The sequence below is a fragment of the Scatophagus argus genome, chromosome 15, assembly GCF_020382885.2.
Source record: "Scatophagus argus isolate fScaArg1 chromosome 15, fScaArg1.pri, whole genome shotgun sequence".
Lineage (NCBI taxonomy): Eukaryota > Metazoa > Chordata > Actinopteri > Scatophagidae > Scatophagus > Scatophagus argus.
Genome location: NC_058507.1, coordinates 7,775,841 through 7,789,973, shown reverse-complemented (window position 1 = coordinate 7,789,973; position 14,133 = coordinate 7,775,841). Strand labels below are relative to the sequence as shown.

Sequence of the window (14,133 nt, the reverse complement as noted above, 5' to 3'; positions counted from 1 at the left end):
TATCATCTCACACACATGCGCGCGCACACATACACACACACATACACACTCAAGCATGCAAGTCTGCATGTGCATGTTTCACCATAAATGAATCTCACCATGGCCCCGCTGACAACTAAGGTCACAATTTGATGTAAATTCTTGTTGGTTGTCTTCGGCTTTATCAGCATATTCCACCTCCTCAGTCATCTTGTCAATGGCGCTCTGGCAAGGACAACTACCATGGGGCAAAGCTCTCGCCACCACATCCTGCAATAAAGCACCACAGGGAATTCATCAGGCCAAACGCCCACCATAGAGCACTGAGTCTTTTGCAAAGACAGACAAAATGGTGCATAATTAGCCAGCTTTTTCAAATACCCCACTAAGCGAGCTGTGTGTGTCAGTCTTTCATGACAAGGGCCCAGACACACATAACTTCAAGGTGAATGAATATGAAACAACATGCTAACATATTCGCGGTTCAGGCAGATGGGGAGTGGTGTTTTCTGATACTGTAGATTCAATCATGCTGGCTGTCAGTCAAAACTCATGCCTGGATGGTTGAGACATGTTTTGGATTTCATTTTTTTTTCTTCTGTTTACTTATACTTTGCCACTACACTCTATGTTACTTCTTTAAATAACAAATCATTACCATTCTCTAAGGCATACATATTACCTGCCAAATCCTGCTGGGGCGTCACACATTTTAATACATATTTCATATTTCCTCAACGCCCTCCTCGCCCTGCCCAACACTCATTCACCCCCCTCATCTGCTGTCAACTGCATTAGGCCATATGATAATCAAATTAATTATACTTCAGCCCCTCTCTCCTGGCCAGCATGAAAAATAGCTTGACTAGCATTAACGGAGGGCAAATGATGGTGGTCCATCCCCACCCCCTGAGCTCGGTGCAGTCTCCTCTAGTGCTGGTGTCACCGCAGATCTGTCACCCTGACGAGAAGAGCTTCAGAAGGCTGAACCAGGGCAGGTTCTTCCCTGGTTGCCCCCCCACCTCCTCCCCTCGCAGGCCCTGGATCTCCCTGCTCTTCCCCCAGCAACCTAGGGGGGGCTACAGGGGCTGTGGGAGCGTGTATGTGTCTGTGTTTGTGTGATGGGGGTGGGAGCATCGGATTGGGGAGTGAAAAAATATATAGCTTTAGGGAGTGAAGCTGTAGGGTCACGAAGGTTGTGGGATGGGGGTATGTTTTCCGTCCATAACAGTCCCAGCCCCCCACTCAACATGCAGATACACATGCACACACACACACAAGGCTTCAGACACAAACACATACAAGATGCAATACAGAATCAAAGATACACATTATTGTGTCCTTTACCCTGGAGACATATCGAGCTACAGGCGAGTTGCGCATCCCTCGGTGTGACCCTTTACTCATTGCAACGAACACAACAGCATGCAAGCAGCACTTCCTGTCGCTGGACACTCATCAGCTAGTAGGTGTCTTACTAAACCTGACAATTTGAACCAAAATAATTAAAAGGCACACATGAAAAGAAGTCGATGTTACAGCACACAGAATTATTTGAAAATAATTTAAGAAGTGTAAAGTTCTGCTGGGAAAGTAAAATGTTTTCGAAGAGTCACCCTTCTTGACTGCGAAGCCCCATTCGGCTCTTTCTAATATACCAAAAGCCAATTCCTACTGCCTCCCCGCAACCCCCGCCTGTGTCCGCTTAGCCAGCTACCTGAATGCAAAGCGCCTTAATGTGAGCGGACATGTTTATTAAGCTGGGCCTAGTTTCAGGCTGCAGTGAATATTGCAGACGTCAAAGTAGGCCATGTGGGGCTAGAGGAGAGGGATGAAGGGAGACACCGAGAGCGAGAGCGTGCGAGAGAGGGAGAGTGAGAGAGCGAGAGGGAGGCCCTCTGGAGGTTGATCTGAACACTGCCCCGCAGTGCCGTGTTTCTCTTCTGCTCGACAAAGTTATCAGACACCAAAAGGTTTTGTTCTTGTATTTGTTTTGCCCTCAGAGTGCCTTTAAAGTAATCGACCCTGCAGCGACTTAAACTTTTGTTGTAAAATGATTGATTCTGCATCGAACGACACTGATCTCATTTGGAAAACAAGTTACACCCGTGGATTCCTTCAGAAGTTTGACTCACTCACGTCTTTGTTCTCGGTGTGTATCTCGGTGAAGCGCAGGTAGCCAACTGGAGCGAAGGCATCTGCTGAGTGGATCACTGTCTCTGCTGCATCGCTACGCACGCACACACACATACACAAACTTTAATATGCAGTAGTAGAAGTGCAAAACTCTTGTAAGTTTGAGCTGCTTTACTTACACGACTATCTTCTTTTTGAAGAGAGGGCAATCAAGTGTGAATGTTTCATATTCACCTCCTTCTCCACAAATATGAACTCCATACTTCTGGGAAAGCTAATTGGTGAAAACAAAACACCTTTTTAAAATAGTTTAAAACTTCAATTTGTAGTCCAGAAACACAATACAAGTAATCAGAAATAATACAAGCCATCTATTACTAGAGTGGCCAATTTAAGGAAATACCAAAAACTCGAATACAATCATTCTTTAATTATAAGTGAAAGAAAAACATGTTTCAATTTAGTATTAAGCATTGATTTTAGACATTTTAAAATTTGACAACTTTGAACACAAACATCATGCAACCAGACAACGAGTTAATGATGTTTTCCATTCGTAAAAATACATAAGTACAGCAGTGAAGTGAGTAAAGAGGGTGGCAGAGTATCTACAAGTTTGTGACCTGTTTCAGATAGGGCTCCATGTCAGCCAGAGGTTTTCCTAAGTGCTTCTCTGGATCCAGGCCTGGCATCCATGTGGGAAAAGCACAAGGGGACATACAAACGTACATACAGCCGTTACACAAAGTCAGAAAATCACACACAAGCACAATTTCACACAGACACACGTATGGAACGAGAGAGAGAGAGAGAGAGAGAGGTCTGATCAGGAACAGAGAACAGTGATTGAAGATGACAGGCAGGGAGGTTTACGGGCAGTCGCACAAACACACACGTAAACCTGCACCCTGGATCTATTTGTTTGACTTTGCAAGTAGTGTACACAGATCTCTCCGGGTAAGGGCAACAGTTTTCAATTGCTGGCCACAGACCCCCCACGCCCCCTCGCCTGCCGCCCCCTCATCTAGTTCCCTTTGAGAATATAAACTCTGGAAAGAGATCTTGTTTATTTGCCTTTTCCCTCCCCTTCCCCTGAAATGGTGCATGGAAGTGACTCACAGGCATGGGAGAGAAAAGAAGGAGGGGAAAGAAGGTTGGAGGAGAGCTTTGTATGAATACCCAGTGGTGCCACGTTCCTAAAATACAAGCTCACCACCGCTCGCTGCCCAGACAAAAACAAGTAAAACCAACCAAACGAGTAGCCTTCTAGAAAAACAGCCCTTTGTCATAACATCCTGCCCTTTTAATAAGATATCCAAATCTAGACCATAGCTTCACCCAAAGATTAGCCCTTTGATCAGTTTGGATTATGTACATATTAGCAGGAATAAAACGGTACATTTAAACAGCGTCTTTGCTCAGCTCATGGAGGGGTTTTGCTCCTTCGTGACACTAAATCCAGATTTTGTCTTTCAGACGCCCATGCCTGATGGCACCATGCTGAACTCCATCTCACCCTGCACACAGCTCCGTTTTCCCACTGTAAATTCTTCGCTGTTCAGACAAAAAAAAAAATCCCCATGTACCAGGTGCTTTCGACAAAGAAGAGAAGAGCAAAATACATATATATATATATATATACAACGGGCATAATTCCTAGTGGAATGATTATATCTTAAGTCACTGGAGATGGCTTGCTTCATTCTCCAACATAGTCTATTTCCCTTTTTAGTGGCTGCCTCTTAACTGACATAATTATTAACAAGTTGCTGATGACCTATACAGAGTGATGTGCCGTTGTGACAGTAATGCCGACGCAATAAGAAAAATTTGCTGAATGGTCCCTAATAATTTCTCAGAAAATCAAATACAGCTCCTCTATTCGAGGTGTCATGTGGTCCTGTTCATCGACACGTTCATGTGTTTAATTAAAAGAACAAAGTTAATCGTAATGTGAGAATCTCTCTCTCATGGCCTGACAACCTCAAAGGTTATCGTGTCATCCGTGGGGCCCCATGGGGAGAAATGGATGGGAGACAAGAGGGAAGGGAGGAGAGGAGACATGGTGGAGGTACGTCGCATCCCATCCTGGGTTCATCTTAATCCCAGCTGTGTCAGTCCTCCAGGGCCCTGGTGGTCCAGAATTATGAGGGGGGGAGAGATGGGGGGGCAGGGGAGGGACCACAGCGGAGAGAGGGAGGGAGGAGAAAGTGTGGAGGGAGAATGAGCAGGCCCTTATTCTCTTCCCAGGGGATCTGTGGTCTTAATTAGTGTGAGAATATCTAATCTCAACATCCTCTCATCTTAACCCTGCCACAAAGGTAATAAGGAAGGAGAAAAAAAGCATTAAAATTCAATCCCATTTAAATATCCTCTTTAATTAGTCATGCCTTTTAACAAATTTTAATAATTGGCTCCAAATTGCTGAGGGGATGCCGCCTTTTTTAATATGTTCATTAACTTCCCTGCTCTTAAATAATATATGATACATGATTTGGTATTTACAAGGAGGGAAGAGGACGATGGAAATCTAAGAAGACAGGAGTGAGTGATAAATTGATACAAAGATAGCACTAATGTGAAGGTATTCCTCCCAAGACCACTTAACACTTGTATGAGTGTTTTCTTAATTGATGTACCTGACTGACTTAAGGTTACTGAAACCATTTGGAAATGAGGATAGGTGGAACGAGCTCGCACTTTTACAATGCGTGCTTTGAGAAGTCTTTGAGTAGCCACCAGTGTGAGCCATCAGCAATCCAACATCACTCATTTACATGATCTCCACATCTCTGTCTCCTCTGAACCTGTTTTACAACTTGACCTAAACCCAATTACCTAACCTCATTATGCCACATTAAACCCAAATAAGCCCACTAGAAGCTGCCATTAGTCTGCCGCCAGAGACAGCAAGACCGCACTTCGGAGGAAGAGGAGCTTCCTTAAGAGGGACTGAGAGGAATGGTTCTCCTTTAAAAGGGCTTTTTACCTCTTATTATCCTATAAAACTCCAATTAAATTCAGTGAACTTTAAAACCAGGGAGTCCAGTAATGAGGGAGAGCATTTTTTAAAAAGCTTGTTGACATTTAGTCTGTCGAAATTAGCAAAGAATAAAAAGTTTACCAGGAAACCAAGAGCTGTTTAAACATTAAAGTTAGCTGTTATATTGAGATATGCAAAAAAGAAAAAAAAAAACCTGTAAAAAGTAGTGTTTCAAAATTTATGCAGTGCATTTTAAGACACAACACAAGTTAACTGTGTAGAAGAATCCTGCTATAACAAGTTAAATCTAGAAAACCCTTTGATTCTGCTTTTTAAAAAAAAAATCACTCTTTCAAGTCACTTCTTGGACCAAAAGGCAAAGCTTTCAGATAAAGGAAAAAAAATCTCCCTCAGAACTCCACAGAAAATGCTGCTCTCACTTTTTCCCTTACAGAAGTCAATGGCAATTATTTCCAGAGCACACTTTTGCACTAATTCTTTTTAACGATCATGACTGGCCTTTTCCCACACCGAAGAAGTTGATTCATTTAAACCCACAGCAGTGAGTTACCAATTTAATTGAAACTGCTTGTGATTTTTGCTTACTGAGACTAATGCTAAATTAAAAGCCGGAAGATTCGAGATACTGTCTGAGCTGAGCTGAGCTGAGCGCAGTATCGCAGACATCTGCGGGTTGTCTTAAGATCTGGCGTGCCAGCTGACAGCTCGGCTTTAATCCCTGCCTTCAGAGAGAAAAGGCGGAGAAAATTGGATTCATGATGTGTAACATTTTAGCCTTTAAATGGATGAAATGAGCATCTCCTCCCGAGTAGGTGAGCTGCATCAGCCTTTAAACAACGTTCTGAAAGACCCCCACCAAAACAATAGCTGTTCACTATCACCTAATCTTCACGGTGGTGGTGGGGGGTGTACAGAACAGAAAAAAGAAAGAAGGGGAGGGAGGTGGTACCAAAGGATGATAAGATTAAGGTTATATGTGAAATTTGTCAAGCTCTTATCTGAAATTCAGAGTCTGTGAACAGAACAATAGGCATGAATTGTGCAGCAATCACATTAAGATGAAATCTTTTCAGTCTAACAAATCAGAAAGGAGAAGCTGGGGGTACTTAGAAGCATACAGTAAATAACCATCAACAACCAATAACCAGCATTAATAAACTCACTTGAAGGTCCAACATGGGGCAGATAGTTTTAATTTAAAAAAAAAAAGAACTGAAGCTCATCATACTTTAACTGTTTTTCAGACCCCTGTACTAACTGTTCAAACACATCAATTTGATTGAACTGTCAAGAAAAACTTAATGGCGGACAAGGCAAGCAGATAAAATGTTATCACATGCATGGGCAAATTTGTGAATATGCTGGATGTATTAAAATGCAAGGAGTGAAAAACAATGATGGGGTCCAACTAATAATCATTTTCTTTATTGACTGAGGCCAAAGAGCCGTCTTCAGATGGCCTCTTTTGCCCGAAGCCCAAAGTATCTCCATTTACTGTCTTAAATTACAAAGAAAGCAGCTTTACATGTAAGAAGCTGCAAGCAGCAAATGTTTGGGATTTTTGTTTGAAAAAAGAATGAAACAATCCGTAGATCATCATAATTTTCTGTTGACCTGCCAATCACTACCAATCAATACATTTTTGTTATTAGTAGTATTGTTAACTTTTATTTAACCAGAATAAGGCCTAACGGGTTTTAAAATCTCCCTTTCCAGGGATTAATAGCCAAGAGAGGCAGCAGCACAAAAGGAAAACAGACACTGAACCACAATTAAGAGTCCAAGTCAAAATGTGAATGTATTTTTCTGGCACTCATTTCTTACATCCTTAGGCTGACCTTTGGCATCTGCGCAAAGGTTATAATATTCCAAAATATAAGATGTTGAGTTTTTCTTTGACAATAAGACCAAGTCATCCATGCTGGTGTTTTTACTAGCATGCTGTAGTGCAACTCCCCCCTAACCCCTCTTACTTCAGACGGCCCATAGCGACTGGATCACCTAAAGGCGATTTTGAGTAACCACAAACCCGACGATAAGAAAATGGACATGAAATCGCCCAGTCCTGGTAGTGTCTGAACCTTATTGCTTATTTAAGAGCATTTGTTACATCTATATGCACAGCATGAACATTCCTTTATGGTAGCTAAAAAACAGGTTATATTTTGATTCTTTAGAGCAGAAAGAACGCTAATCAAATCGACTATTCACTGACTTCCACACTGAGAAGAATTTCCGTAAATTTTCTTTAATGTCTTTGAACATTAATTGTCCTTTAATTATATATCAAATTATATCATATTCAAAGTCCCTAAGTGGATGAGGTGATCAGTGAAAGTAAATTTGTGACATAAATTCTCTTCTTCGTAGTGCAGAGGCAATGTTCGTGTGAAGGGTAAAAGATCATGCAGTGATAAAAGGTTTTCCCGCAGATAGACCTTGATTTCACTCATGCCAATTATCTCTGGAGCTGAGGACCAATTAACTGCTGAACCTGTGCCCTCATACACACCTGCGCTAATCAATCAATTAACTAATTACATGAATATTTAATGCTAGCTTTTTGGAACTGCCAATTATGCCGGTTAGCTCAAGAGATATTGCATTATAAATAGACAGTTTCCCAACAAAAATATGCATTTCCCTTTGAGAAAAATGCTTTTTTGCTAATTAGAAGCATTTTGTGATATTCACAGGCTTACACTCAGACAGTTGAGCTTCCTTCACTACATGCAATTTGACTTCTTCAAAGACTAAAATCTTCTTCCTCTCTTTTGTGGTTTAAGGCTTCCATCAGCACGCAAATGAACACTTCTAGAGAATTCACTTAGAGGATCATCCTGCATTTGGACAGCTGTCTTTTCTCTACAGGGATTTGTCATCAAGAAATATACTCTCCCTTAAGAAAGAAAGTCGGGGTTTTTTTTTCTTTATCCATTCGCTACTAATTTTCACCTGTCTTTCTGAGTGCCTAATGAAGGAATATTAATCTTGAATGACTTCTCACTATTCAGAGCCCACCAAAAACCCATTTCATACTACCACTGAATATCATAAGCCGGTTTGGCTGTCAGACTTAACCTTTGCCCCGTGAGAGTTGTTTTTTTTTTTTTTCTTTCTCTCTCCTCATGAGGTCTGCACGAGTAAATCCCTCCAAATCTCTCTCTCACACACACACACATGCACACACAGAAACACAAACACCAAAGGCCACCAGGTACGCCTTTCTGTCACCCAATCTCCTCTAAACAGCACACCTCACTGCTCAGACCTGCTCCCACCAAAGCTGCAATTATAAGAGTGCTGCCTAAAATGCCTCGAGCACTTGCACCCCTATTCAATTCTCTCCTTTCTAATTACCACTGCCTCGGGACAGGTGAGGAGTCAGGGCTGATAAGATCTTTCTCTTTTACCTGTAGCCAAAACACACATGCGCACATACTCACTCAAACACCTACGGTGGGAGGCCAAGGTACACACTCAGAATGCACCCGAGGTGATTTTCCTTTCTAATTATAATCTTCCAAAAAATGTGGAGAATTTGCTTTTAAACGATGCTGTGTTTAGAGTAGAATGCTTGGTGGAGGCAGCTGGGTTACTGAGGTGACTCAGGTCTTCAAGGTGTGGTTTTTCTCTTTGTGTGTTATTCCAGAACAGCACCTTGGCACTATGACCGATCAATTAATATTAAATGCAGACTTAGATCTTATCTGGTTACATGTGTAGTAGCAATAAAAATCAAGTTTCACTGATAAACAACAATTACAATCCCACTGAATCCCAAGGAAAAAAAAATTCTGACATCATCTCTCCTCTGACGGGCATCTGACAAGTTGAATTATTTATTATCAAAAAGTCCTTTATCATGAGACCATTAAAAATGAGAAATGGGTCCAGCAAATAAAGTACCAAAGATAAATGGCTTGACAAGTGCATTCCATCAGAGGTTATTTGAGCAGCGCTGAAAGATATGCAGAATATCTCGAACGCGCCGCTCAGCTCTGCGGGTCATCAGTCAGCCGTGGACCCCTTTTTCGACTGATTGCTACCAAAGGTGACAACAAGCACTTAACAGCACGTAAACAGTGTCTACACGATGATCTATCGCCATGAGTAGTTTGAGAGCAAAAAGAACCATTTGTAGCCGTAATTATCATTTATCACTGGCACCGTCAAAAGGCATCCCACTGCACTTTCAAGTAGATACAGGTAGGGATCTTAATGTCATGTACCAGAGAGAAGAAAGAGAAAACTTTTTTTTCTTTACTCTCTTCTGTTATTCAGAAATCTGATCTTCCTGTCCTCAGGCTCCAAAACAGGCAGGTAGAGAGCAGGTGACACCACGTTAACCTCTTCCCTCGGTGCTGAAGCAGTTGAAAAACAGCAAATGAGAGATTTTAATCTTTGCTTCACGGACCATGTATTCTGAGCTATGCATAAGCAGAGAACTCTGTGTTTCTCTCATACAATGGGGGACATGCGCCGCTTATTGACAGGTTGCATTAATGTGCGGGGCAATCACCTGTGATTATTTCTCAACTGCCAACCCTCCCTTCTCCCTCGAATACCACAGCACACTTCACTCACACCTCCTCCCTCTGTGCTTCTTATCTTTTCATATTGTTCTCTGCTTCAATACCTTCGCCGCTGGCACAAGCCTCAACACTGCTGCTAAGCCAGATTGATGATTAGGGCATTACTCTGCTTGTCTGTCTTTTTGTGCTCTCTGGTTACACCTTCCTTTCTCCTCCTCCTATGATTTACTTATCCAAATTCAGTTCTTTCGATTACCATGCCGAACACCACTTAACCAACACGGCACTTCCAGAGAAAATCAAAAGAGGGTAGAAAGTGAGAGCAGAAGGAAGGGCACATCAGACTGCTCACCAGCTGCCTGAGAAACAAAAGACTGAGACACAAACTCACCAAAAGCGGCAACTTTGATAAGGATAGCATGGAGGTCAGATGATATCATCTCAGAGAGCAGGGACTCTTGGTTTTGGCGCCACAGGTAGGCCAAGGGCTGCAAACCTAGCCGCAAACATCTGGAGAACAGGTGAAAGGCAAGACAGAAAGCAGTAGGTTGTAGAAAGAGAAGGAGATGCAAAGCGGTTAATAGTGAATATTTGCCAACTTCAAAACACTTCAAAGTCAAAACTTGAGGGAAGGCTGGAACCCTGATAGACCTGCAAGACATGCTCCCACCTGCCACCACTGCCAGTGGCTTCATTCAAAGACAAGAAAAACAAAAAAACGCCATCTTAAGCTGTGGTTTGCCTTTCGCACAAACTGTGAAGCACACACGTCCACAGCAGGTAACCGGAGCCAAAAAGTCTGCACACAAATGTCTTCTGCTCAAGAAATGCCTGAGATGTTCATGCGTATGTACTTAATGTATGTGAGGGGAGACAATTGTTGACTGACGGCAGGATTTGTTGATAAGAAGTGAGCTTTTGTGCTGCAATGTTTCCAGTCTGTGTAAGTTTAGAACAAGAGAGAACAAAGAGAGAGGACGGAAGGCAAAGAAAAACAACGAGAGAAAGAGTAAAACAAGAACAAGGGCAAGAAAGACACATGGGTATCTGTGTCGCGAGAAAACCATCTCATCTTTCTGCAAATAAAGACTGCTGTGTTTAACCTGGAATGGGAAAGTGCATTTTTTTTATATTAACAAAAAAAAAGTCACTTGACAATTATGAAATGAGTTTCATTTATTTTCCTGAAATCGTTTCTCCGTAAAAACTGAGCCGCCCCATAAAATCAAAGCTAGTCTAAATAAAATGGCATAAACAAAACTTAGCGTGCGTACATGTGTACATGAGTGTGTATGTGCGTTTTTAAACAAAACTCAGTCCAAGTTTGGGCTGAACACGCAGTGAGGTTCAAACTCGTTTCCTTCAGTGGACCACAGAGCGTGCGTCATTTGAGTTCAGAGGCCTAAAGCTGCGTGCGTGTGTGTATGAACTTCAGTTAGAAAGTGTGTTCCCCATCATGAATGTGCGTGTGTGCTTGACTTACACATTTTCCACGCGGACCCTCTGGTAATCGGAGAGAATGGCCCCTACAGACACTGCCTCGACACCCTCCCTTTCCTGTGGGGACGAAAAGATGGAGGAAACTCAACCACAAAGATTTCTTGCCTTTTCCATTATACAGCATGTGCAACATGTATTGTAACAGTAATATGATGTCACTGCCCCGTGGGGCCAAATACTCTGTGCTCAACCCACATTGGTATTCCAAAGTGTTATCTGAACAAAACCCACACAAACACATGTAAACATATACACGCAGAGAGACTAAAACAGACAAAGAAAGCAAATTCCTGACAGCTCTTTCCTTTCATTGGACCGCAATCCTGTGGGGATGTTTACACTCTGGCCCTATCAAGGCCTTTATGGTCCAGCCCATATCCCTTGGAGGTTTGCGTACACGTGAGAGTGTGACTGTGGGGCACAACTAGAGGCAGTTCCTGGACCTTATCAGCAGTCTTGTGTGAGCAGGAGATGAGTGGGTCTGGCTGCAGCTTCCATTCCTTGCACACCCAGCTGGAAGACGGAACCGCAGTGACAACTCCAGTATCAGTGGAGCATTGTGCCTGTGAGTGGCATGTATCTTTAATATTGCTGAGGGCTAATCTAATTGCTTTTCATATCATAATCATATTTCAGAGACAGTCAGACAACTGTGCACTCGAGAGATACTGACGCAGCCTTGAGATGCGTTCAGTCGTCTCTCACAAAAAAACAGGCTCGATCCACAGTGACGTGCACAAACAATCAGCGATGCATGCTTGCACACACAGACATGCATGCGCAACCCCCTTCCCTGCAGACACACACCTGCAGATTCATTAGAACATTACATGGGCTGTAATTAGAACGAGATGCAAGGGTAGAAGCAGTGGAGGGATGCACAAGTCTCCAGTAAATTACCTTGTAGCCATTATCAATTTCCCTGGCTACTGGTCCTTAAGATAACCCCCCCCCCACCCCCGCACCCCACCCCTCCTTCTCCCTGTGGTCCCTTCCTGCAATTTTTCTCTGCCTGATAAACATGCTGATTAAAGCGAACAGCGTGTAAACCTTTGATACTTTCCTAAATGAAATCCATGCCCTGCCTGGGGCCTGAAGCTGCGACGCACTGCGCCTCACACACACACACACACAGCTCCATGTAGGCATGCCAGCTAATCAGATAAAGGATGTGCTCTGTGTGTGTGTGTGTGTCTCTTTTTGTGTGCGCGTGCATGAATGGTGTTTACAGTGTAGGAGAGGATGTGAGGTATAAAGTCGAAGATAAACACATACAGACACATACACTGCTAGAATTTAACTCTTTGACCTAAAGTTAAACACCAAGAGGTGTTAAATTGGGATTCAGTACTCAAGTTTTAATATTTCTCCATCGTGTCCAACACTGGAATATACATTACAGTCAATTCCACTGCCCAGTGACAGTAATTAAGTCAGACTGATAACATTTCAGCCCAGCACACAGTGAAGGGGGCTGCAGGCAGTGTCATGTAATTCTAGGTAAGCCTCAGGGCCAGCACTCTATTCTAATACAATGATAACCTTTTCCCTAAATACAACTGTCACTTCCTAAAGAGGCACATTAGGAGGTAAAGAGTAGGATAAAGAGAGACAGAAAGAAAGAGAAAAAGAGATGAGAGTGTTGAAGGAGTGCGCTACATCAACGCCAGTTTGATCCCTTGGCTTTTGGCGAGACCAGACTTGGCCTGACAGAATAACAGAGCACCGGAGCAACAGCAAACAACATCCTCATCATGTGTTTCTGTCTCTCTGCATTTGAGCTACTGAGGTTCAACTCAGCCTCGACCAATTAAATGGCTTCTCTTTTCTATAGCTCTCATTACATTTTGCAGCCCAAGTATACTCGCCAATAATGATAATCCAAGACAAATTTCTCACACGTCCCCTTGTTTTCAATTGAGATTCTAGCCAGTAGACCTTTTGGCAAGTAGCATTTGAAAACGATTATTTTTGGATGCAGTTATGTTTTTGTCACCATTATAGCTATCGCCAGGAGACAGCCAGGAATGCTGGTGCAGCTAATGCTGCTCTGGATGCAATTTTACAAATTCTAGACATATTTTCTCATCTGCTGTGGGAAAAGTAGGATAAATTATTGTGAAGAAGTGCTATATGTATGCATAAATCTGAACTGATGGATGCTATGTGAATTGTTTCACGTGTATTCACGATGCCATAAAAATACAAACTTTGGTTTTATGGTAGCTGAAAAATTTATCAAAATGGTTTATAGTGGGAATACCTGACAAAGCGACAAGGTAGTTCATGAAGCACAGTATAATAATAATAAATAATAATAAAATCTTTATGAGAGCTATCTTACTAAACGATGTTTTGACTGCATTAAAGTTGGAGTCTGGGTAAGAAGCTAACGTAACGATAAATCAAGGCAGAGGTCACCAGGACTCTGACCCACAAGCCACTTTTCTTTCTTCATGACTGTTGGCACAAGACCCAGAGAAAGAGCTCCCCGCCTGCCCCGATTCCATGTCACTTTTCTTTTTTCAACGTTTAATGACCCAAGCTCATTAAAGGAAGCTTCACCTGATCCAGGACCTGAGGCCCTGTGTTAACCCATGCCCAGAGCGGGACTAATTCTGGTGTGGCGTTGTGCAACAGTGCAACCCCCTAGCAGCCCCTTCAGACGCAGACTAAACAAAGGCCTGGCCTGGCTTCCCCTGTCCTCTCCAGCAGGCAGAAAAGCTATTAATGAGGATCTATGGCCCACAGCAATGGAAGCCCTGAGTCCCCCCCAGCCATGTCCATCAGGGTACTTAGCCCCATGCAGTCATTAACTTCTGTTACTAATTGTCAAATTCATTAAACTAATCCTTCCCCAACATCCGGATGTCTCCCATGGAAATAGATGGAGACGGCTGAGTTATTAAGATGTCAGCTGTGGGGAAGATTAAGGCCAGCAGACATGCTCCGCAAAGAAACGATACGGCCATTAAACTC

The 14,133-nt window shown here is 42.8% G+C and overlaps 1 protein-coding gene across 2 annotated transcripts in view; it reads right to left on the bottom strand.

Moving 5' to 3' along the window:
- Positions 1-14,133, bottom strand: part of dph6 (diphthamine biosynthesis 6) — a 55,843-nt gene that overhangs the window by 29,902 nt on the left and 11,808 nt on the right. For both annotated transcript variants that reach the window (XM_046412647.1, XM_046412648.1), the window contains exons 4-9: positions 11,138-11,211; positions 10,046-10,164; positions 2,739-2,800; positions 2,295-2,389; positions 2,119-2,209; positions 99-249 (exon numbers count right to left, since the gene is read on the bottom strand). In XM_046412647.1, the coding sequence (XP_046268603.1) occupies positions 99-249; positions 2,119-2,209; positions 2,295-2,389; positions 2,739-2,800; positions 10,046-10,164; positions 11,138-11,211 (592 nt within the window). The remainder of the gene's footprint in view (positions 1-98; positions 250-2,118; positions 2,210-2,294; positions 2,390-2,738; positions 2,801-10,045; positions 10,165-11,137; positions 11,212-14,133) is intronic.